General features: G+C 36.9%; 1 protein-coding gene across 1 annotated transcript; it reads left to right on the top strand.

The window, feature by feature from the left end:
- The first annotated feature begins 819 nt into the window (after positions 1 to 819).
- On the top strand, positions 820 to 8,380 carry LOC145593555 (thiosulfate/3-mercaptopyruvate sulfurtransferase 1, mitochondrial-like). Its single transcript, XM_081649818.1, has 12 exons — positions 820 to 1,028; positions 1,525 to 1,719; positions 1,999 to 2,058; positions 2,202 to 2,264; positions 3,054 to 3,178; positions 3,304 to 3,466; positions 3,801 to 3,860; positions 5,126 to 5,184; positions 6,267 to 6,348; positions 6,514 to 6,577; positions 7,872 to 7,939; positions 8,131 to 8,380. The coding sequence occupies exons 1-12, from the start codon at positions 924 to 926 to the stop codon at positions 8,227 to 8,229; spliced, it is 1,143 nt and encodes a 380-aa protein (XP_081505944.1). The 5' UTR covers positions 820 to 923; the 3' UTR covers positions 8,230 to 8,380.
- The last annotated feature ends 17,928 nt before the right edge of the window (positions 8,381 to 26,308 follow it).

The following is a 26,308-nucleotide window of genomic DNA, read 5'->3' as shown; positions in this document are numbered from 1 at the left end:
TTGTACATATATTAATATTTTATTGAAAATAAAACTCTAAACTAACGATTTTATCTTAAAATTCTATCTTAAATTATTGAAAATAGAATTTTTAAACTAACTTTTTTATCCTACAAAGTCCATTTAAATTTATCCAATTTTTTATTTACTAAACAAATAAATCATATGTGTCAAAAATAATTTTTATACATCGCCATCGTGGTGCGACACTTAGTGAAAAACTAGGTTAAATCCCGTGCCATGCACGGTAATTTCAATATTTATCATTAGTTTAATACAATTATTTTACTATTAAAAATAATATCAAATTGCAAAATAGGATGAAAGTTTTGTAATTACAATTTTTTTGAATCTTTAAAGAAAACAGAGGAAGAAATGCATGCACGAGTGCACGACTAATAAAAATAACCATTATGGATTACATTACAAAGTTATATATACTTCGTAGATAATATTACATTATTGTATTATATGACTCTGTTCCCGTCATAAAATAAATAAATATATAAATCTTTGTTGAATGGGTAAAAATGAATATACTTGCCAAATAAAAAAGTAAGTATTGAATTAAATACTTCTCTAAGAAGCTTTGAAAAAAAAAAAAAAAAAAAAACCTTTTGGAGGGAAAATTTTTAACCACTTTATGACAAGTGTCATTTTTAGTTTCGCCTTTAGTATAGGTATATTGATTGATTGATTGATTGATTGGGACACCAAGCCGTCGATGTCTCCTGAATTAGCTAAAAGTTTAGTTTTATATATTAGTTATAGTTATATGATACAATATTAGTTGGTTATAATTGAACCTAACAAATCATTAAACGTTAATCAATCGACCTCAGCCCCCTCTCGACTCTCGCTGCTCCGTCAAAGTGTTGTCAATTTCTTTATGCTCTCTCAATACTTGTTGCACCACTACATTCATGGCGTCTGCCCTCTTCTCCAAAATTCTCCTTAACACTCGCCTTCTTCGTTCTTCTTCCCTCTCTCTTTCCCTCAAACCTCAATTTGCACCTCAATTCTTCCATGTAATCTTCTACTTTTCTTTAATTTATTTAATATATGCCGATTTTATATGTTTTTTTTTTTTGGGTTTTTAATATTTGTTGACTCGTCACTTTCAAACCATTTTCTTGGTCTTTCAGATGCTGCAACTCATATCTTCTTTGATTTGCTTTATTCCTATGAATATCATATTCAATTGGGTAGAATTATTTATTTTTTATTTTTTTTGATGTGCTTAATTTCTACGAATTTCATATTCAATTGGGTAGGATTTTTTTATTTATTTTTTTTATTTTTTTTATTTTTTTTTTTTGATGTTCTTAATTTCAATGAATTTCATATTCAATTGTAGATTTTTTTTTTATTATTTATTTATTTATTTTTTAATTTCTATGAAGTTCATATTCAATTGGGTAGAATTTTGGTAGGCTATGCTCGGAATTCGTCGATTCGAATGCTAAATTTAGGATTTTGTATTTAAGTTTATCATCAATGAACAGCTTGATTAATAATTTGCAGAGAAGGGCTTTTGGTTTAAGGTCCAACGGGCTAGTGGGTTGCTATAATTCAGTACCGCGAACTCGGTGGTTTTCATGTGTAGTATCATCGATGAACTCTGGAGCAAAAGCTTATTCTACACAGGCCATGTCTACAAGTGAACCTGTGGTTTCAGTTGAATGGCTTCATGCTAATCTCAGGCAACCTGACATAAAGGTACTTGCTTCAGATTTTATGTACTTAGCTTCAGGGGCGATGCTAGGAATTCAAACCCTTATGTAGAAATTTCTATATAACTTATAGTAAGTGTTCTTCATTGATTAGAGATTTGACATAATATATGACATAATTAGTCAATACTGATTGTTAAGTTATGGTACAGCTACTACTTATCTTAATCATGGTTTAAAAAAGATACAAAGTTATTAGAATTGTTAGTTTAAACTTGCAATTCTTAAATTTTAAGTATATATTATGTCCCCTTTTCATTTACAGGTGGTGGATGCATCTTGGTACATGCCCGATGAGCAAAGGAACCCAATTCAGGAGTATCAGGTTAATTTTATATTAATTGTAAAATTATTAGCTTGCTAAGTTTTTTATATGTTGTCGTTAGTATATTGCCTACTTTATCAAGGTACATAACTCCTTAAGGTATTGTCTATGTTCTCAAGTTAACCAATTTCTCGTATGCACAGGTTGCACATATTCCTGGTGCCCTTTTCTTTGATGTGGATGGCATTGCAGATCAAACTACAAATGTAAGCTTTTATTTTACAAGTAAAAAAAAATATCTCAGTATCTGCTAGCTGCTTTTGTTTACATAGCAGGTTGAATTGTTGGAAAAATCATGTACAATGTTTGTCTTGTTGCTGCTGCTTTTAGCTGGAATGCCTTGCTCCGCTCTACAGCTAGAGGAGACGACGACTAATAAAATTGACGACAGGAGAAGACCTTAGCTTTATGACTTTTCTGTTCATTTTCGAATTTTCTTATGACAAGTCCTAGCATTAGTATGAGTTCGTCGTTCTTTTAGTCTTTTTAACGGTACTTGAATATTAAGTCGCGGTCATGTCTTGCCCTCCTCAAGTATAGTGATCGCTTTCATGTTTTCCCCGAAACCTGTACTGTGCCTATGTACTCATTTTAAGCTAAGGAAAAAAAACTGAGCAAATGGCTACTCCGGTTAAGCACAACATGTACACAGGCGCAAAAGCCCAGGGGCTGTTTTCTTTGGAATTATGCAAAGCATGAGGAAAACGAACTTGAGATGGCAGTCTCCTGTCCCCCTGTCGGTGGGGAATCTGCTCCCGGGTCGTCGCTCCCTATAAATATTATATGGCTAAATTGAGGTTGTAAAGTTGTGCTATATCAGGATGTAACACGAAAGTATCTTAAATTTCTTATGTTAACTCTGTTATTACTGATGACTTGAAATTGATCTTCTGTGTGCACTTGTCTGTCAAAATTGATTTAAAAATTTAACATTGTTGTTGAGTTTGAAATGAGAAACTTTTGAATTTTGATTATGTTTTTTTGTATTGTTTCAGCTACCACACATGTTGCCTTCTGAAGAAGCTTTTGCCGCTGCTGTATCAGCCCTTGGCATAGAGAATAAAGATGGAGTTGTAGTCTATGATGGAAAGGGTATATTTAGTGCAGCTCGTGTTTGGTGGTGAGGACTGGAGTTTGTGTCGGAGATCCTTTTTTTTTTTTTTAATTTTTTTTTTTATAATTTTTATTTTGGGAATTTACCCCTGAGTTGTGGAAATAATGAATTATGTTTACTTGAATTTAAAGGATGTTTAGAGTATTTGGGCATGAAAGAATTTGGGTGTTGGATGGAGGTCTACCCAGATGGCGTGCATTAGGATATGATGTTGAATCCAGTGCTTCTGGTGATGCTATCTTAAAAGCTAGTGCTGCCAGTGAGGCCATTGAAAAAGTATATCACGGACAACAGGTACTTGTTATTTGCTTTTCATTAGTTCCCACCTTCTCCATAATCCCAGTTATTGATACATATCCATAAAGATGATGTAAGGAGGAATTAGACAATCAGAAAAGGATCTTCTAGCTATGAATAATGCACTTCAGACAGTATGATACTCAAACAAAATAAATCTTTGATTCTATGGCATATTATATTATGTGAACCAAGTGTTTGAAGGTCACTGCATGTTTCAGTCGGTCCATCCATTTTTGCTAAAACATGTTTCTCTCTAATCTCTTTCTCTTTTATGCTTTAATATATTGCTTTTTAAGAACCTTAAACCTCATTGCATTTGCTTTCCCAGGTTGGGCCAATCACCTTTCAGACCAATTATCAGCCTCATCTTGTGTGGACACTTGACCAGGTGATGTCACTAGCATACAAATGTTTTTGCTAATTTTCTTTGGTGATAGGTCTGTAGAATTCTGCAGTGCTGGATTTCTTTTGTGCAGATGGTTGTAAGTCTTGTAACGTAGAGTCGTTACGGACTTACAGATGTGTTTTGTGGGGTATGGTTGTGAAAGAAGAAGCTGCTTAGGTAAAAATGCAGTTATGGCAAAAATTGCAGATTATGTGGCTTGAGTAGAATAGTCTTATATTTTATGGTGTTGCTGTTCCATGTGCTGTTTTGTGGGGTAAAATAAAATTGTTGGCTCTCTTATGGGCAAAGGTGGTACGGGCTTTCTCAAATTACTTAATAGATGTATAAGCTATAAAGGAATTGGGCGGTATGCTGATCTATGAAATCTATTTTTATAAATAATTTATTAAAAAATAGATTTCATTTAAGTTTATAATTCACCCTTGCTGAAAAGTTTTCGATTACTTTTCATGGAGTTAATCAGTTTCTTAAAGGATGCAGTTCATTTAATCCTTATTTAATGAGAAAGGGGAAAAATTATGCAAGTAACCTATGTTGCTTTCATAGTGTCGCATACCATGTATTACTGTGTTAAGCACTGAGAAGTCATTCCCTCGAAAAGAAAGTGACTTCATCGTTGTAACATCATTATGAAAGATTGAAGTGATGTTTTGAACTTTGGATGTTGTATATTGAACCCCTTCCTGCTTCTCATCCACTGTAGAAGTCCTACACTCCCCTAGCTTGCTATCTATTCCCATGATGTAGGAAGGCATCACTATTCTCAGTGCATCTGAATTCTTGTACTACCTCCGGTCCAATTTACTCGCAACAAAGGAATATTTTATGTCTCACAAATAATACCCCTTTGTTGCGAGTAAATTGGACCGGAGGTAGTATATAATTGGAAAAAAGGAAATAAAAAGTACTAGGCAATGTACTACATTGTCTACATATGTTGTGGCCACAGAGTAATAAGTAAGAACTCCTAAAATCTATCTTATGTCACCAGATAAATTGGATCTAGTAAGTAGTGAACCCCTCCTAGCCAGTAAAAAGAAGACTATCATAATGTGTGCTGGTGTGGTTGGTAACATTCCTTATCTATCATGCTTATAATGCTATAAACATAATGCAGCCTTGATTTAGCAAAATACAAGGTTGTATAGCATGCTCTGTCATTGAATAAATTCTTGTGTTATATAAGGTACCATTTGTTTCTTGGTCATTTTTTATTTTATTTGATTGCTAATAGTTTCTTTTCTCAGGTGAGAAATAATATTGAGGAAAAGACATATCAGCTTATCGATGCTCGATCAAAGGCAAGGTATTGTATATTTGCCAATAATAGTTGTTATAGTTTTTATTGGCTCATGTGATTGGAAGTTTGTTGTGAATAACTCTTTTGTTTTATGTCAACTTGAACCCTTAAAATTTGAAGTATGTAATGGTCATTTAAAACAGAAGTCTGTATTGTTCTTTAAAATATTGCCATGGTGAAAAAAAAAAAAAACAATTGGAAGTAATTTTGATCCTCTTTACTAATAAACAAACAATAAGTCAACAACCATGATGCACAATTTCTGCTAGGAACAGGGTTCAAAATGTCGCCATGAATATATATTGAATATCCAAGTTAAAGTCTTCACTGATTGCTGGTTAATTGAAGCAATGAATCTTTAACATGTTTACAACTACAATCAACAAGCTTCAAAGTGTCTGCCATTAGTTATGTAATCTGATGTTCCTTGAAAGTTGGGATTCATAGTGGGGTCACACTTGTCTCATTGTTGCTGGCCCATCACTTGTTCTTTCTTTCTTTCTTTCTTTCTTGGCAATAGTTAATGAAACAGCACCTTTGACCACAGTCCTGCTAGAGCTCTAGCTACCAGTCTACCACCTTTTGGTGTGTGTCTCTTTCTTGTTCCTTTTTTTTAAAACAAAATTCCTTACAAATATTGGGGCTCTTTATTTGTGTACCATTCAATTTTAATCATGCACCTGGAGATAACTTCTTGTGAAAAAACAGGGTTTTATGAAAAGAACATCTCATCTTTATTCAAACACTTACAGTTCAAAATAATTTGCATGAAAGTATTAAAAATATGACATGCAGGTATAGCTAAACAACATTCACTAGGAGAATGATGCCCAAGTATGCCCTGGGTAACACAATATTATAATTGTAAAAAATAGAGAGAAAACGATTAGGGATTTGGTATATGCTGTGATGTTTTCTGGTAGGGTTACATAACTATGTTTTGAATATTCAATTCAGCTAGTTAACTAATTAAACATTTTACATTATTTACTTTATATTGACATCCTGATAGGAAGTGATGTCCTTAATTAAACAAGATGTCCTTCTTTCTGAACATAGAGTTGATAATAATTTTTATGTCTCCCCAGGTTTGACGGAACTGTACCTGAGCCACGAAAGGGAATCAGAAGTGGTCATGTGCCAGGAAGCAACTGTGTTCCTTTTCCCAAGGTGCAAATTTGTGTATACGAGTAATTTGTAGAAATTAAATTATTGGTTGTATGCACCATTGCTACAGTTGAATAAAGAAGATCATCCATTTGGCTAACAAGAGCATAATGTCTATTAAATGTTCTGTATGCTTGATAATAAATTAAGCTTCTTGATCTTCTGCAGATGTTAGATTCATCAGGAACTCTATTATCTGGTGATCAGGTGAAGGAAATTTTTGAACAAGAAGGTTGTGATCTTGTCTTTCTCAGTCTATATCTAAAACTTGTGACAAAAGCTTTTCTTGATGCCGTAAATCATCTAATATTGCTTTGAGATACTATGTTTTGGGATCTCAGGAACCTTTTGGTACCAGAATAACCTCAATTGTATATTCCGTTATTCATTTGAATAGGTTATCTTTATTAGTGTGGTTCCCAGGATGACTCAGCACTATCCTTTGCCCAAAAAGTCAAAATCTTGTTGCATTACAGTGTTGTGTGTGTGTGTGTGTGTGTGTGTGTGTGTGTGTATGTGCGTGCGTGTGTGTTATTTAATAATAGGATACGCTTTGATCTTTTTAGACATAGCCTACATATGCACCAAGTGTGGTGTTTGTTTTAATCTTATGTTGTCCTTTCGGCATACATAATTTTCTTTTTAGGCAGAACCTCATGGTTCAGAGTTTAGATGTATGGGGAGTGGTTTTGGTAAAGGAATTTCTATTTGGAACAGTACTATTGTCCCCTCATTTTGTGAAGAGAAGCATCTTCTAATTTCAGGTTTCATCTCTAGATGCCATCTTGGTTGTCAAAATGGAGATTTGCTACTTAAGTTCTTAGGGAGGAGCTAATTAATGAGTAGTAGAATCGTGTGGCTCATTCCTTTGACCCTTGAGGCCTTTTTGTCCATATATTCTGTTGATCTGGCTTTTTTTTTTTTTTTCCAATTGCATAGTCACACGAGCTGTCAAGAATCAAAATGTAAATGACCTTTAAGTTGAGATTTTTATAAAAAATAAATAATTAAAACCTTGCAATTGCATTATCTCTTATTCACTCACGTTCTTAAAAATCTTATATTATCTGCATTGGGTGAGATTTTGGTGCTGGCTAAGATAGTAAAATTGCATTTGCTTTTGGTATTGTAAATGCATAGGTTGCTCTTTTGATCTGTATTCTGATATTTGTTGTCTATTCTGTTTACCTTTTTGGTGGAATTTTCTGTTTATGCTTTGAAAAATTTGCAAGCTTTGCTCTTCTATCTGTTAGATTTTAAATTTTAAGGCTTGGTGCTGTGTCATGCTGTTACTTTCTTGACCTTTTTGTGTCCCCGATTCCTTTCTGAATCTACATGTTCATTTAAAGTCATGCTTTTGGTCACACTATGCATTATGCATGTATATGGCTGGAAATTACATAGTTTGCCTAGGTCGTGGGTAGTTATGTTGAACAAGAACTTCTTTGACAAAATCAATGCGTGCAGCCTTACTTACTTGTAATATTGTCATGATTTTAAACTTTTATCTACTCTTACATGTACAGGGATTTCTTTGGATCAGCCCATTGTGACATCTTGTGGTACAGGCGTAACTGCTTGTGTTCTTGCATTGGTGATTTCTCTTTCCCTTAGATGCATATATCATAATGATGCAAGAGAATAGTTGTGGCTGTCCGACTATTTCTTTGAATAGTATTATTTATTTTGTAAAATATAATAGACAAATTCAGTCTAAAACAGCAGAGATGTGGTAATAGATTCAGAAATGCAGTGCTGGCTAACAACTGCACCTTTCTTTTTCAGGGTTTGCATCGACTTGGGAAAACTGATGTAGCTGTTTATGATGGCTCGTGGACGGAGTGGGGTGGGAATTCTGACACCCCTGTTGAGGCAGCGGCTTGAGTGTGTGGATGACTCTCAAAGTTGTATCTAAAGACTTGATCAATAGTCTAATTGATGAACTTTACACCCATTTCCCCTTGGTTCGTAGTACAGAGTTACTTTTTGTAACCTAAATGACATAATGCATAATTAAGTTTGGTTAGTCTTGAGAGTTGGGTTATTATGTGAAAATCTTTTCAACAATCTGATTGATAAGAACTTTTTTTTCGGGTTGAGGCAAGAGGGCTTGTGTTCATATATTTATATTGAATTGAAATCATTTTTAATTATAATTCCTCATTACAATTACTGGTTTTTTAATAAATTGAAACTATTTTTTATAGAATATCAATGTTTTAAAGGTGAAGAGAACATATCTAATGATTGAAAATAACCCGAATAGACTTGTAACCTGAATATGACTTGCATAACGGGTTGAATATTGATGGGTCAGATCTTAATATGATCCTACAATTTTATAATCCTTTGATGTAATTCTACATTTAGTAAACGTTGACATAAAACAACTGATCTTAATATTGAATGGAGGGTTTTTATTATTTTTTATTTATTTATTTTTTAATGTCATATGCACATATGTTTAAAGTACTCAACTATGGATTCTTGCCTGTTTGTTGCAGATTATCACAATTTTTCAGAAGGGTTGATTCTTCCCTTTTTTCCTTCCCTTTTTGAAGGGTTTTTGTTTATATATGCTCTCTCCGTCTATTTATGCCCCATAGTCATTTTTTGGGTTAAACTTTATAAACTTTGACCGTATGTTACTGTTAATCTATAGATGATAGGCGAAATTGGCCTCAACAGCACAAACTTTTAACAAGGTTTAAGTAGCAGCATGAACTTTGACTAGTAGCTATAACAACACAAACTTCTCCATTAGGTGCACAAAATATCATAAATAAAGCTCGATACCAAAAATTTTGCCGAAGACATGGTATCTAATATTTTATTATCATAAAAAATCGTTTGCTATTTTGTGCCTCAACTTGTATGCAGAAAAAAATTATCAAACGAGGTTTTGGAGCTCAATTTAGCCAAAAAAATTACAAAAATATCAATTTGCGTGCTATAAAAATGTTTCGATTAAGGTATTGGGTCAATTTGTACCTTGAGGACTAAATGTAATATCAAAATTTGCAAAAAGTTAATAAAATATTAAAGATTCCACGTAGTCAATAAAAGTTTCGGTCCTCAGGTCTCATTTATGATATTTTGTGTACCTAGTGAAGAAGTTGGTGCTGTTACGGCTACTAGTCAAAGTTCATGCTATTATATGCACCCTGTTAAAAGTTCGTGTTGTTGAGGCCAATTTTGCTTAGATGATATAGTCATGAGTGATCTTGTTAGATTTGACTCATTGTATATTTTATTAATATCAAGTTTTTATAATTTTTACGTATATGGAAATAAAGATATGTGCGTTTTAAGACGCGTCTTGGAGACCGTGAAAAGTCATGTTTAGGGCAAAAAATACCATAATACGTGAACCAATCCAATAGTGACACGTGGCCTAATCCATGGGCGACATGTGTCCGTATAGGAAGATGACATGTGTTAAACCCTAAAAGAGCACCTGAAAGGAGAGTAAAGGGCCTCCTTACATCAGGAGACCCAAATCGTGAGAAAGCCGCAAAACGGCGCCCCCATATGGACAAGTGCCATCACCTAATTGCGCCGCCAATCAGAGCACAGAAATCTAGGGTACTAACCCTTTTTACAATTTTCCACCCCTATAAATACCCCAATCATTTATGATGGGAATGATGGATTGTGACACAACATAAAACAACATTAAAAGCTCCAACTTCTTTCCACTTTCTCCCTCTAAAATTATTCCGTTTTTCGGTCACTAACTTGATCGTCGGAGGCGAATATTCCATCAAATGGAATTTTTGTTGTTTTGCAGGTGTCCGCGTCCATCCGGCCGATTGTGTGACCAATATCCCGAGGGAATCATAAAAATCCTAAACATTTGGTGCCGTCTATGGGTATACTCGTCCGTTATGGCAAAAGATGGTCAGACACCCAATACTGGTCCTGCAGCTGGTCAAGACGGACACGTAGAGAATCTCATTGCTACAATCAATACTAGTGATCTCTGACCGCTTCATTTCATGAGGTCGAGGATCCTCTGGTGACTGCTGGTTCCTTGCAGGCCGCTTTGAGCAAGCACTGAAAGTAGCTTGAAAGTAAGATGTCTTCTTCTTCTAGACTGACAGTAGTCTAGAAGAGAAGGAGAAGGTGCTCAAAAGAAAATTCAAACTAAGGCGGCCAACGTTGAAGATGCTAGGAATACCCCATTCCGACGACTTGGAAGGTCCCCAAGGGTGCCCCGGACGAATTGGTCCAAGCTCCATGAGAAAACACAATTGATTGGGGGCAGACCAAGCAGCCTAAGAGGGAGGTGAACGAGCCATTTCGGCACTGGAGATATGCGAAATAGTATCTCAGGCATAAGCAGCGGGAGTGGGCAACCTACTCGGACACCGTCTCCACTCCCACCATGCCGGATGATTTCTCCAACCACACCCTTTCTAAACATACCAGCTCGGCTAGGACCAACAAAAGTCAATCTCACCGTATTACAACTCCAATTCTAATGGTTCAGTCACTTCAATATCAGATTCCCCAGCATTATAATGCAATTCTGGCGCCTAATCCCTCTGTTTACGAACAGCATGGGCAGTATGGATAGCCGTACTACTAGGCAGCATACTTGGCCGGACCGGCCGCACAACCTCAGCCTATTGATTAGAAGATGCGCTTGTTGAATCTTGGTGACAAGCTGCCTTCGTTTTCCCAAGAAATTCTCAATTCTCCTCAACCAGCAAAAGTGAACAGCGTACTTGTGGGTGCCTACGATGGTACATGCAATCCAGAAGATCATGTCACCTCGTATAGAAACCTGATGAACCTGCAAAGCGTGGATGATGCCACCTGTCGTGGCCACCATCAAGGGTGTGGCGCAAGACTGGTTCAACAGTTTGCCGGCCGAGTGCATCAATTGCTTCACTACTTTTAAGTCTACTATTTGTTGAAAATTTTTCTTACAACATAACCTTGGAAGACTAGTCTTAACTTGGCGACCATTTTCCAAGGAAAGAAAGAGGGGTTGCGCTTGTACGTTCAGAGGTTCAACAAGAAAAAGCTCAAATTCAAAATCTGCTGGATAAAATGGCTTACTTGGAGTTTCTTCGAGGTTTAAGGCATAACGGTTTTAAGTTCGACTTGGTTAGGCAGAAGGTTCAAACATACGCAGGTGTGCTGCCAGAGGCCAAATCTTATATTGAGCCAGCAGATTTCTGCTCGCTAACCAAGTCAAGAGAGCCTGCCAAGGGGGCTGAGAAGAAGTAATCTACTCAACAAGACTCGACCGGTAAAAAGAAAGAAGGAAACAACAAAAGTAAAGAAGTCTAGGTGGCCGACTGCCAACATACAAAATCAAAGAAAGCCAAGACGTACTAGGCCTAGTATGAATACAAAAAGGATTGTTATTCAATTTTGATGGAAATCAAAGACAAGTTCGAGTTTGGGAAGCCTTAGCCTCTAAGAGGGCCGGTCCAGTACTGAAACAAGAACAAGTACTGTCATTACCATAAGGATGTGGGACATGACACGAACGACTGCAACAATATGAAGAGATCGCTTGATAAGCTGGCCGAGAAGGGCATGCTCAACTCGTACGTTTTGAAGTCCAAGTTCACATACTCTCAAACAGACAACAAATTCGAGAAGAAGAAAAACAAATAAAAAGATGATGATGGGAATAGTACTGTAGACACCTAAAAATGTCTCCCCAAAACCAAACCCGATGATGAACAACATTTCACCTCCATTATTGGTCGAGTTGAGTATGTAATATTTAGAGTGCTTAAATCCATGTTCCATTCAATACATTTCATAAACCAATCCAATTCATAGCCCAATTTCCCAAATCATAACTTATTTTCCTCTTTTCGTGCCTTTAAGTCCAAAATAATTCATTTCGTGTCCTTTAAAATCATTCATTTCGTGTCCTTTTTATAAAAACGTTTAGACCAGTTTGTTTTGGTCCATAATCTGGGTCCAATTGTTAAATGGTTGAATGAGGCTTGAAAAGATTTTTCCAATGATATATTATAAGCCCAAATCCGAGTTATAAGAATAAGTTATGGCTAAAATACTAAACTTGGTCTAAACCGAACCTAAGCCCACCTTACCTACGACCCAATGATCATGTGGAGGGTCCAAAGACTTTAATCCCATTTCTAAACTAATTAGGATTAATTGGAAGCTTCTATAAGCTTCTATAAGATCTAAATTATCCTTTTTGAAAAGATAAGATTAAAGAGTTTGAAATTGAATAAAACTAATCTTTTTGAAAGTCCTAATTCAATTCGAAATGAAAGACGTTCAAAGATTGTCAGATATTATTTTCGTGCTTCATAGTTTTTATATATTTATTATATGGTTGGATAGCTCTTGAAATTATCTTTCCAATGATATATTATAATATTAATTCTGAGCTATAACGAAAAAGATATGATTGAAATACGAAACTCTATCCAAAACTGACACCGTCCAACTATTTCGGACATATCTTTTATTCTACAAAATATTTTAATATGATTTTAATTGGGTTAGAAAGTAGACTTCAAGATCTTTTAAACGATATCTTATTCATCTTATTCCGATTTCTGGATCAAAAGATATGGTAAAAACAAAAACCGCAAATATTGCTGTCTAAGAGTTTTATCCGATTTGAATTCTTATCTTTTCTTGATTCGACCCCTCTTTTTTCCCTATAAATAGAGGTTATGTCTCCCCTTTTTTAACAATCAACAAGCTTGATCATCAAATCATTCTCTCTTCTTCTCTCCCTACACCAAAAATATTCTCTCCTCTCTCTCATATTCTAAGCCTTAAACCTAAATTCTACCCACCCTATTCTCTCATTTTATATCCCTTAAGCACTCTAAGGATTCCATACAATACCCGAAGTTCTATACTTAAACCAAGGCGTGAAAGGTATAAATAACTGAGGGTTTGGACCAAATCAACTCTACTTTTAATTTAATTTAATTTAATTTCCATTTGATTTATTTTTATTGAAGTTACTAACAATTTATTCATGATGTAGCAATTTAAAGGAACGCGCGGAATGTGAGTAATTAATTAATTTAATTACTTATTTTATTTTATATTGTTAATATCATGATTATTAATATTATTTGATTTGACTAACACTATTATTGTTATATTGCTTCCAATATTAATGTTGATTCTATTATTATTATGATCACCATATTGCATGTTTAAAGGGAATATGTAATTGAAAATCACGCCTAATAAGATAATTTGGACAACCGGTTTAGGTTCCTTTAATCTTGTTATTAATCGAAGTGATCACAGTATTTTAGAATAATGTGTGCATTAATATTTAACCAATTTAGCATAATAATAGTTTGGAGCGAATTGAATATTTTGTTTGCATGCCTTTGAGATCACATGAATACTTTTCATAATAAGAATCGAGTAGAGGCCAATACGGGCGAATGTGACTCCATGACTCACTTCGTACCATCATCCTCGATCCTCCTTTCGTGGTTCTGAACCATATGGAGTTAGTAAACTCATGGATTATGAATGGGGTGTAACCTTCATGGGTCAATCGTTGTTGCCTTTCGTTGTCCCTTAATCATGGTTGCCTTTTATGATCCGTGAACGGTTTACAAGTTCCTTATATACTTGTTGGCGGCTCCATACTTTCCTTGTCCCTAATCGCGTCCCTAATCGTATATGTCAATTCCCACTTCCTATGAGCGCCAAGCATATTCACAACATGCTTTTAACGTAGGCGCACTTCAAGCGACACCTACAAGTACAGACTTAGGGTTTGTGGCCGTTATATGAGGCGGATTTGCTGCAGGCGGCCCAACCATGAAAGGAATCATGCAAGATGCTTGGAAGTTTGAGCATGTGATGCACATTAAATGCGTGAAGGCCGAGCCCTTTCAAAAGTGACGGTCCGCGAGGCAGATCGAAGCAAGATTAAAGCCCATCACAATGACCCTATGTTGTTCACCCTCAAAGTCGCCAACTTGAAGGCCGGCTAGGTGCTGATCAATACGAGCAACTCGTCCAACATCATCAATTTGGTTTGTCTAAAGAACTTTAAGTTCCCAAAAGATGCCCTCAAAGATATCTCCCACCCGTTGGTTGGGTTTAAGGGAGTATCATTCTCCCGCTCGGACATGGTCGTCCGCTTCCTATTCGTCAAGGAGCTTACGGGATACAATGTTATCATCGGTCGCCCAACTCTGATATCAGCAAAGGCGATAATTGTCTCTCATTTGATGCTAATGAAGTTCAAGCGGTTGATTAAAAAGAAAGGTTCTATCCAGGGAAACCAAAAAAAGGCTAAGGAATGTAATTAGCTAGCTGTAAAGCTAAAAACACGCGGACAAGGGAAGCTGTCCGAGCAAAATTTCGAAGAAGGATTACTCTAATCATACCAGGTCGACCAGAACCGTGATAGGAATGGTGTCCTTCGAACAAGTGTATTATTTCGATAGAGGATTCAGAATAATTAGAAAGCTAATTATTCAGTGAGGTCAAGTGATCAAATGCCTAGTTGGAGGCCGCTTCCGATCAGTAAAATTAATTTATTATTAATATTTAATATTACAGCTTGATCTTGAGTGAACCCTAACCCTTCGGGTCACACCCAAGCAACACAGACGATTCGTCATGATGAATTAATCCGAAAGGAATTAATGAGTCACTCGAGTATTATAAGCATAGACGTTGGATCAAACTAGGAGCGTCGAGCTCGAACGTTGAAAGTTGAGTCGAATTAATAAGACGCCGAGACGGTAAAAATCAATTAATCAACAAATTATCTAAATACCCCTAGCATCATAATGCCCCGAGCAAACAGAGTGCTAGGGGCATATGGGCTAGCATGGTAGCTAGCATGCGCGCCACACCAAGCTGAGGCTGCTAGCAGCGCTGGTTGGTGCATGGCACAACGTGCTAGCACACCCATGCTAGCAGCGCAAGGCTAGCAGGAAGCTAGCGTGCGCGCATGGCTAGCAAGTTAGCACTGCTAGTAGTGGGGTGGAATGCCCCACCTAGAAGCTCGCATGCATGCGAGGCATGTTGGGCCGAGGCATCGACATCAGCCCGCACTAAGCTAGTGCCCAGCAGGCCTAGCCAAGGGTACCAGGCGCCAGTGAACCAGCCTTAGCGCCCAAGGCCTGGCACGCAAGCTAGCGCTAGCTGATTGGGCCCGAGAGCATAGGGTGAGGTAGTTTTGGGGAATATTGGGGATCAAGGCTTTGGTCCCTCCCTTGTAGTCCTCACCTACTCTCTCCCTCTTTGCTTGACACTTGTTGATTAATTATTGCACGACTTTTTCTTTTGATTTTTGATATAAAAATTAAATGGAAAAAGGAATTTTACCAGCTTTTCCATATTGATGGGAGAATGGAATGCTCATATGAAATTCTCTATAAATACCAACCTTGAGATTTGAGAACTTCACTTAAGTTGGAACTTAATAAGGCATCTCCTATAAAGTGTGAAAACCTTTAAGTTCACGTAAAACTAGAGTAGTAGATTTTTGGTCTAGCTCGGCTAAACTCCGAGTAGAGATCGTTCGGGTTGTTGTTGCGGGTGGATTTCCCAGGGAGGTCTACGCACTTGCAGGACTTGGCTTTCGAAGTAAGAGCTCGTTAAAATGAGTGAAGCATGCACCAAGAGTAATATTGTCTTTCTCTTTGTCTTTTTAATCATGCTTATTAGTTATGTTAATTGTGAGTGGTTCTTGGTGTCGGGTTTTGTTTCCGCGGAAAGTCGGGCTTTTCGAAACCCAACAACGGTATCGGAGCTTCGCTAATTTATTTTGGTAACTAATAATTTCAAGGTGTTAAAATGGCTTTAATTTTTTGTTTTAGTTGCTAATTAGATTAAAAGCTCGGTTTTATTAATTTTAATCTCGTTCTAATTAGAATTTTGGCTCTCGCACCCATATTTTCGCTCAAAATTAGTGAATTTTGGGTGGAAACAACGTTATAGGAAAGATTAAACTCTTTAGGGATGTGAAAACGCCAAATTCTTCCCAGAAATGCCTGTTTCGAGGGGTTTTTCATTTAGACGAAAACTTTGAAGTCAATAAAACCTTGAATCTTAATGGCATATAATTTGTGATTATGTGTTTGGTTCTTTCCTTTATAGATCTGCAATTTTAGACCACTTTTAAGCATGATTACTTTGTAGTAATTGGTGCTTAAATGGGTGGCTCAATTTTCACATAATTGCAAATCAAATGCTTTAAGTGTGAAAAGTTTGTGTTTTTGAGGGTCTTAAGTACTAAAGATCTAACCTTTAAGTATTTTAGTTGGTTGGAACTTTGTGTTACCAAATTCGTTCCATGAATGTTTATTAAACTTTCTTGATTTAATCATTTATTAAGTTTCTTAAATTCATAAAGTTTCAAACTTGTGATTGAAATTTCATTAATCTTCATATTGGAAGATGTAATTTTTTCAAAGATTTATAAGTTAAAGTTGTAATTTTTCATTGAATATTTATGTTCATTATTCCAACTCATTTTTTACTTTTGTCAATTCTCATGATTAATTTATGATGGTTAAATTAATGGTGAGAGTAGCCCTTCATTTTTGTTGCATCAAGTTGAACAAACTTTTAATAAGAATAGTTCTTGGAATTAATTTTGTTTGTGCACTTGAATGAATTTATTAAGTTAGACTTGTTTTAATTTTCATTTTATGCTCAATAAATTGAGTAAAAATGTCACACGAAACATCGGGAAATAATGCCGAGGAACTTGTGCGCAAAACGAGGCACAAGCCACAAGCATCACTCGGCCAGCTAGGCTGCTCGTGTAGCTCGCATTTGGCTGCCAGGATGTGGGCTGGTGCGCTCTTGGTGCGTGCTGTGCATGCGACGTGTGCGAGAGAGCTACTGCGCAGCCTTGGTGCGGCACGACGGGCTGGCAAGCTGCCCTCAGAAGCTCCTAACAGTGATGTGTTGGTGTGGTGTGGGCGCACGCATTATGCCGCATTGCTGCTGGGCAGCCGTGACTAGCAATGGCAAGCACCTAGCTAGCCTAGATGTGCATGCCATTTGCATGAGGTTGGCTACGTAATTTTGCAATATTTTTCGGTTTAATTATTTTATATATGTTTATTCATTTTAATTAAAATTTTGGAAGCTACTCCTCGGTTTTTAGCGGCACTTGCAAAATTTCATTTTGGCAAAATTTTGGCTTTACCGACTTAATTAGTAGGATTAATTAAGTTGGATGCGGAATTTAGTGGGAGCTTCATTATTTATTTGAGCTATTTTAATTGCGCTTAATCACATAATCGGTTAAACAACTTTGACTAGTTTTAATTAGGCGCGTTAATAGGATTAACCACCTAAGTTAGTTACTAGTTTACGCTTGTTGATGCATTGTTACTTGTTTTTCGTTGTAAAATACATGGGCTATTCACATATAGTGAATGGATAAATGGAATGTATATTCTCTCACAGGTTTTATGAAATGACAAGTAGTGAGGCCTCATTAAGATAGGAATACAGACTATGTTCCGTGATGTTTTGTAAATCTAAATACGATCAACAAACCGTTGTGTATTTTTGTACCTTTATATTTAGAATATTCCTAATCGTAGGTACTAGTAGTCGCATAATTATGGTTAAGTATTGAAGACAGAGTTTCTTGGAAGACGAAGCCATGCAGTTTCAAGAGAAGACCCTTGAAGACTTGAAGACTCAAGGGGTCATGCAAGTTGCCAAATGCATGATTTACTTATGTTTTCGATACATATTTGTGCTTTTATATATAAATGATATATTAGATGCATGTTTAGAATCTGGATATGTTGCAATGATGAAAGGAATGGTGTCCTTCGAACAAGTGTATTATTCCGATAGAGGGTTCAAAATTATTAGAAAGCTAATTATTTAGTGAGGTCAAGTGATCGGAATCCCTGGGTGGAGGCCGCTTCCGATCAGTAATATTAATGTATAATTAATATTATAGCTTAATCTTGAATAAACCCTTCGATTCACTGATAAGTGATATTTATGTCACTCCTAGGGGTAGTGTTTAGGTTAATTTCGTGTTTATTTTCCCTTATTTTACCTTTTATTCTCTTGTTTTCTCTTTAATGAAGATTCTAGTTTAATTTGGTAATTTTGGAGTGTTTTAGTTTATTTTCTTTATTTTATTAGTTTTAGTTTATTTTCGTATTTTATTTAATTCTATTTGCTTGCGTAGTTTTAATTATTTTTAGTTTAGTTTTATGTCTCTTATTTTCTATTTTATTTCATTTTATTTTATTTATTCCTATTTTATTTATTTTATTTTATTTGTCTTGGTTTTATTTTATTTCATCCTCTATTTATTTTCATTTTATTTTATTCTTATTCTTTTTCCAATTCCTTCCTCGGTTTTGTGTGTAGGGTCCCGGGTTTCATGTCAAGTGAGTTCGGAACTCGGGAACAAGTCGATGTGTGTGCAGTTCTTTGCTAGCTGCTGACTGTTGCCCACCTTAACCTTCACCCCACCATCTCCTATCCTCCACCACACCAACTAAACACCAATTCCCCTGCTCCATCTCCCCTGTTCTCACGCAAACCAGAAATCAAAACCCCCTGCTCCAATTCACACACCAGCAGCAACAATTCACACCCACCAACAATTCACAATCCTTTCCCAACAGTTCACACTCACGCAACAACCCACAATCAACCACCAATTCACTCACCCGCGCCACCGTTCTCACTCACCAACCCCACAACCACCAACAACAACAACGAACACAACCACCAGCAATCACTCACGCAACTATCACCAACTCACCTGCGAATAGCCACCACCATCACCAATCACCCCCGCAACAACCACCAATTACCACCAGCCACCGTCATCCACCATCTTTAACCTTCCCCTGCTCCTCACGCACTCAACAACAACAATAATCACAGCAGCAAACACGCACTCCAACCGTCAACCAACCCGCAACTCACAGCCGCAATTGAGCTGCTCCCTGCTACCACCGTTCCCTCGCATCACCACCAAGCAAAGCCGCCGCACACAGCAGCAGTCCCAAATCAGAGCAGCCCGCAACCCATAGCTCCAATTCATCTCAATTCGCAATACCCTTCAGAGCGGACGCTCACTCCTCTGAAGCGGCCGCTCCATTCTTGGTTCAATTTCACCAATTTGAGGCAGAAGATCAGAGCGGACGCTCCGATGAGTATGAGCGGCCGCTCCGAGTTTCGCGTGTGAGATTGTACGGATTAATGAATTTGAGCGGCTGCGATTCCTTCCATTAATCGAACGGTGGCGATTAAGTGATGATTGCTGATGATGATTGATGATGGACGGTGAAGATGATGGTTGATGATGCTCGATGGTTGGTGATTGAATTAGAGCAGCCACGTAAGGAGAAGGATGATGAAGGTCGTGGGTTTGATGGGATTTGGGTTTTATTTTCCCTTTTTATTTTTAGTTTTAATTATTTTAATTATTTTTATTTTCTTTGTTTTCTTTATTTATTTTTTCTTTTCTTCTTAACTTGTATAAATACCCCTTTGGGGTTATTTCCTCTTAACTAATTATCCATCATTATTATTCTACTCTCTAATTAGTTTTTAGGAGAGCTTCTCTCTCTAGGTTTAGCTTAGGGTTAGGGTAGTTTAGAGAGAGAAAGTGAGGGTTTCACCATTGTTGAGCTTGGATTTTGAAGAAGAAATTGATCATCTTTTCTATTGATTTACATCTTCAATCAATGAGAATCTCTAACTCTCTCTCCTCTATTTTTATAGCTTTATTTTTATTATTGTTTTAGTTGTTGATATTACTTGTTAATCATGTTGATTCTTGGTTATTTGTTAATTAATCTTGTTATTATCATGATTAGTGAGTAATTTCCCCATTAAGGGGATGGTTGTGGTGTAGTTGGATCTTGAGCATGTTCTAGGTTTAGAGTTGATTTATTTGTGATTAAAGTCTTTATATGCTTGATATTCTTTAATCTTCTTGCAAGTGCACATTGTTGGTTGATTAAAGGTGAATCTTTGCTAACAAGGAACGGAAGTTGACTTAGTTAAGGTTCATTATTATCGATTGTTATTTAATAGTACCTCCTAGTATATGGTTCTAATGTGGAAACATAGAGGCTATGTTAGGAGAAGCCAATTGACCCCGGAAGGCGACTAGATTGGACCCTTTATTTCCATATTTGAGCATGTTTAGTTCATAATTAATTCAATTTCTATGCCTTTGTTTATGTTCAAGTGAATGCTATACCTAAACCATTTCCCTTAATGTTTTATTTCTTGTTTTAGCATTTTTAGACTTTAGTTTATTTATCTCATATTCCGGACTAACTTAATTGTCGATAACATTTGGTGGTGTTTATCCGTTCTCTGTGTTTCGACCCTTATGCTTGCCTTATACTTGTATTAGGTTTGTTTAGGCTGTATAAATTGTATTTGATCTAGGGATAGTCGTTTGACGACGCGATTATTCCCTTGTCAAATTGGCGCCGTTGCCGGGGAACGGCTTCCATTACCGTTGTGTTATCTTGTTGAGACTAGTCCATTGTATATATTTTCTTCCTTTGATTTATTTTGTTCTCTTTGTTTTGTTTTTGTTGTTGAAAAATGGCAGGTTTTTATTTTCCTCAATATGATGGTGAGCCTTTTTATGTCTATTTCCATAGACTTGTAGAGTTTTTGAACTATAGTGGTTGTAATCCTTATGAAGCTTGTGAGATTTGTTATTGTGGCATGAATGAACAAACGAGATATGAAGTTGAAAGTAGGTTTAATGGTGAATTTCAAGTATTAACGGTTCATAGTGCTTGGAGCTTTTTTGTACGGTTCGCTAAGGATGTACACAATAGGGCATGTAATGTTGCTAATTTTGATTCTCAATGTGATAATAGTTTTATTGGTGGCATGAATCCCCATGATTTGTCTTGTGATCCTATATGTGAACCTAGTACAAGTGATTTCAACTCTTTTTCTCGTATTGTTGATAATGAATCTCATTTGCTTGATTATGCCCCCTTTCCCCAATATGATGATGCTCATGTATATAATGTGAATGATCCTCCCTCCTTATCTTCTTGTTCTTACATAGCTCCAAATGATTTCCCTTATGCTTCTAATGAATCCTTTTATGAGGGCAATTCTATTGAAAATTTGAAGGAAGAAAAGATAATGAAGATAATGGAGATGATGGAGAGGTATAACGAGATGAGGGAGGTTGAGAATAGGGATGTGGAAGCTAGAATGAAGATGCTTGAGAGCCAAATTCTCCAATTAGCCAACTCTCAAGAAAATGTCCTTCCTTTTTCTTCTCTTCCCCATATGAGTGAGGATCCCATTAGAGAGCATTCGAGTGATGGTGAAGGAGTAGAGAATGAAGAGAGTGTTGATTTTGAAAATCCTAATCCTCTTTCCCATCTTGATGAGTCTCAAGTGTATGTTTGTGACCCTTCAATCTACGAGTATATAGACTCTTTTGAGGTAATGTCCCACATATTTTTCGAGAGTCATATGAGGACTTATAGATTATTGGATGATTTCATCGAGAACGCTTCTTGGGACTTAGATGAGTTTGAGATGAATCTACCTCCATTCATGCATGATTTTGGGACCTTGGGGTTTGAGATAGTTGAAGGAAAAGTTGTCTATTGTGGTGAAAAGGAGGATAAGGTTGATTCCCTTGGAGTTTTTGAGCTTGAGGGAGGTGTAGATCGTGAGTGCCCTTCGTTTGAGGACTCTATGATTGATTTTCATGCCCTCATTGGCGATGTGAGGTCTTGTGGTGAGGGAGTAGCTACCCCTTTTCCCGTTTCTCATGCCCCTTTTTCTCTAAGGTTTGACCACATCCTTCCTTACCCTATTTCTCTCCCTTCCTATCTCAAGGAGCCTATTGGGGAGCCGCCCTCTATGGATGATTTTCATGTCCCTCCTTCCATCATTGTTGAGGGTAAGAGGAATTTTTCCAACAAAAAAATTTGTGATGAGGATGTGCCTTTTTCCTTTTCTTTCCATTCTTCTTTTCCTTCTTCTACTTCTTACTTTCTTGAGTTTCCTTTCGATCCTTCTTCTTCTTTCTTTTGGCATCTCCCTCTTCACTTACGTGCAATGATTTTGTTGCACGTCCTTATTCCGTCATTTGCCTATTTACACCCCCATGAAATGTGTAGTAGTGCATTTGACAAGCTCTTGCGTGCGTTGAATTATTATTTCCTAGATTGGTCTTGCTTGGACGCTAAACAAGCCTTTGCGGGAAGTAACCCGTGTTTTATTGCTTTCATTTTCTTTTGTTTTTAGATTAGATTTTCTCTCATGGACGTGTTTGTGTTCCTTGCTAGGTACACAACTTGATATACTCTTGCGCATTGGTGATGATCAAGAATCAAGGAAATGTGCCTCAACTAACATATCATGTGGAATTGAAGCCTTATTTGTAGAGATTGGTGGCTCATATGAGGTTATTTTGGGTTTTTGTGTGATTTTGCATTTATCCCATATCTGGTAATATCCTTCTTTTCCCTCTCTCTCTTACTTATTGTGAATTGAAGATCATGTGTTGGTAATGTTGGATTAATTTTTCCTTGATTTCCCCTCCTTGGTTTCATCGTTTATGATTTGAGAGCTTGGTTTCATTCAAGCTTGGGGGAGGGTATTCTATCATGTTTGGTGGGATGTTGATTCATACATGTCATGCACTTGAGTATATGCATTTCCATGTTTTTCATGCTTTTGGAAAATCCAAAAAGATTTTTGTTTACTTCAAGGCAAGTTTAGCAAAATGTGTTTTGTTTGTACTTATTTTGGACATTATATCTTTTGGATTTGTTTACTCTTGAATGCCTTTCTTCCTAAGTGGTTAATGTGTGCACGGTTTGAGAGTGTCATTGGTTGACTCTAGGATATTACATGCTAAGGTAGCCGGGATAAGAACTTTTAGGGCACCATGAAGCCTTAGTTCACGGGTATGTGGTAAGATGGTGTTGCTCTCTATAGTGGATTTGGCACCCTTGGTTGGTATTTGCTTAGTTATAATCCGGTGTGAGGTAACATTGTTCTAGCCTTCATCACTTTGTTGTGTGGCGCATTTGGATCCTTAGCTATGCATGTCTTGATCCTTGTTTTGACTTATAGCTCCCAAGATCGTGACCGAAGCACTCTAGGGGAGAAAAAGGGCACTTCTTTCTCATTTTTCTTTATCTTCTTTTTATTTTGTTACAAATTTGATTTTCTATTTTGCATAAACCTACTTGCTAACCAATTTGAGCCTTATGTTTCCCGCTCTTGTTTAAACCGCATTACAAACCTAGTGGCCTATGTTAACCAACCCTTATAGTTAGTGAAGCATTGGCATGTGAGGTTTGAGTTTTGAGAATGTTGATCATAAACAAGAAGCACTTTGAGATTTGGTTAAAGTTGAGCTTGTGATGAATGATGCAATTCATGAAAATCAAATGAAGTTTCAAGAAAAAGCCGTCTATAATTTGAAAAAGGCAAGGACAATGAATAAAGTTAAAAAAAAAGAGAAAAAAAAATTGAAAAGAAAAAAAAACAAAAACAACAAAAATATTTTAGATGGTTTCATTTTCTTCCTAGTTTAAGCATTGAGGACAATGCTTTGTTCAAGCTTGGGGGGAATATTGTATGTTTGTGTTGAATAAGCTTGGGGGATTGGCATTAGTGGTATTTTTGCTTGATATTTAGTGAATTCTTGAGTTATTTTTGAGTGTCGGCCGCACTTTTTGCTTCACTTAGGAAATTTCACCATATTTTAAATTTTTACCCCGCCTTAACCCTTAGCCTTACGTTACAACCAATAAAAAGACCCTTAGACTCTAGTGGGTTAGGTAAAAAAAACGGTGGAGGGAGATAGACTTCAAACCTATGGAAAGAGTATGCATAGTTGAGACGTCGGGATTACCTTCTCAAAGTTTTTCATTTATTTATCTTTTTCTGGTTCCTTCGCAGAATCTTGAGAAGCTAGCTTAAGGGTTGATTTGAAGCTAGTGGAGAGAACGTGGCCCGTTTGGTTGGGGCTAGGGTGGATTGAGTCCTAAGTAGTTCTCTATGCTTAGCATGTGTTATGTTTCAATCAACCATTGACATCTTGGAACGTGCATACATTTGTCCATCTAGAAAGGTTTGCATTCATTAGTACTTGTCCTTATCTCTTGTCCATATATGAGCTTGTGTTTTGCTTTTTCTCTTTGTGTTTCTTTTCCTTTTGTTGCCTTACCTTGGTTTTTGTCGAGAGTTGTGGGGTAAGCTCTTAGGAAACCCTCACGAGACCTCACTCGTCCTCATAGGCGACTTTGGGGTTTTAAGGGCTTGTTGTAGCTAAAAACAACCGTGATTCCTACGACAGTGAGTTAGTGTACATTCTTTCTCTTTGTTTCTATTTTTGTTTCTTTTGCTTTCAATAATTCCTTCTTGTTCTCTTTTGCCTTAGCTTTGCTCGAGGACGAGCAAAGGTTTAGCTTGGGGGAATTTGATAAGTGATATTTATGTCACTCCTAGGGGTAGTGTTTAGGTTAATTTCGTGTTTATTTTCCCTTATTTTACCTTTTATTCTCTTGTTTTCTCTTTAATAAATCTTCTAGTTTAATTTGGTAATTTTGGAGTGTTTTAGTTTATTTTCTTTATTTTATTAGTTTTAGTTTATTTTCGTATTTTATTTAATTCTATTTGCTTGCGTAGTTTTAATTATTTTTAGTTTAGTTTTATGTCTGTTATTTTCTATTTTATTTTATTTCATTTTATTTTATTTATTCCTATTTTATTTTTTTTATTTTATTTGTCTTGGTTTTATTTTATTTCATCCTCTATTTATTTTCATTTTATTTTATTCTTATTCTTTTTCCAATTATTCCTTCCTCGGTTTTGTGTGTAGGGTCCCGGGTTTCATGTCAAGTGAGTTCGGAACTCGGGAACAAGTCGATGTGTGTGCAGTTCTTTGCTAGCTGCTGACTGTTGCCCACCTTAACCTTCACCCCACCATCTCCTATCCTCCACCACACCAACTAAACACCAATTCCCCTGCTCCATCTCCCCTGTTCTCACGCAAACCAGAAATCAAAACCCCCTGCTCCAATTCACACACCAGCAGCAACAATTCACAATCCTTTCCCAACAGTTCACACTCACGCAACAACCCACAATCAACCACCAATTCACTCACCCGCGCCACCGTTCTCACTCACCAACCCCACAACCACCAACAACAGCAACGAACACAACCACCAGCAATCACTCACGCAACTATCACCAACTCACCTGCGAACAGCCACCACCATCACCAATCACCCCCGCAACAACCACCAATTACCACCAGCCACCGTCATCCACCATCTTTAACCTTCCCCTGCTCCTCACGCACTCAACAACAACAATAATCACAGCAGCAACCACGCACTCCAACCGTCAACCAACCCGCAACTCACAGCGCAATTGAGCTGCTCCCTGCTACCACCGTTCCCTCGCATCACCACCAAGCAAAGCCGCCGCACACAGCAGCAGTCCCAAATCAGAGCAGCCCGCAACCCATAGCTCCAATTCATCTCAATTCGCAATACCCTTCAGAGCGGACGCTCACTCCTCTGAAGCGGCCGCTCCATTCTTGGTTCAATTTCACCAATTTGAGGCAGAAGATCAGAGCGGACGCTCCGATGAGTATGAGCGGCCGCTCCGAGTTTCGCGTGTGAGATTGTACGGATTAATGAATTTGAGCGGCTGCGATTCCTTCCATTAATCGAACGGTGGCGATTAAGTGATGATTGCTGATGATGATTGATGATGGACGGTGAAGATGATGGTTGATGATGCTCGATGGTTGGTGATTGAATTAGAGCAGCCACGTAAGGAGAAGGATGATGAAGGTCGTGGGTTTGATGGGATTTGGGTTTTATTTTCCCTTTTTATTTTTAGTTTTAATTATTTTAATTATTTTTATTTTCTTTGTTTTCTTTATTTATTTTTTCTTTTCTTCTTAACTTGTATAAATACCCCTTTGGGGTTA

This window comes from Chenopodium album, chromosome 19 (assembly GCF_948465745.1).
Source record: "Chenopodium album chromosome 19, dcCheAlbu1.1, whole genome shotgun sequence".
Classification (NCBI taxonomy): domain Eukaryota; kingdom Viridiplantae; phylum Streptophyta; class Magnoliopsida; order Caryophyllales; family Amaranthaceae; genus Chenopodium; species Chenopodium album.
The sequence above is the reverse complement of the archived record's forward strand: the minus strand, read 5'-3'. Positions and strand labels throughout refer to the sequence as shown.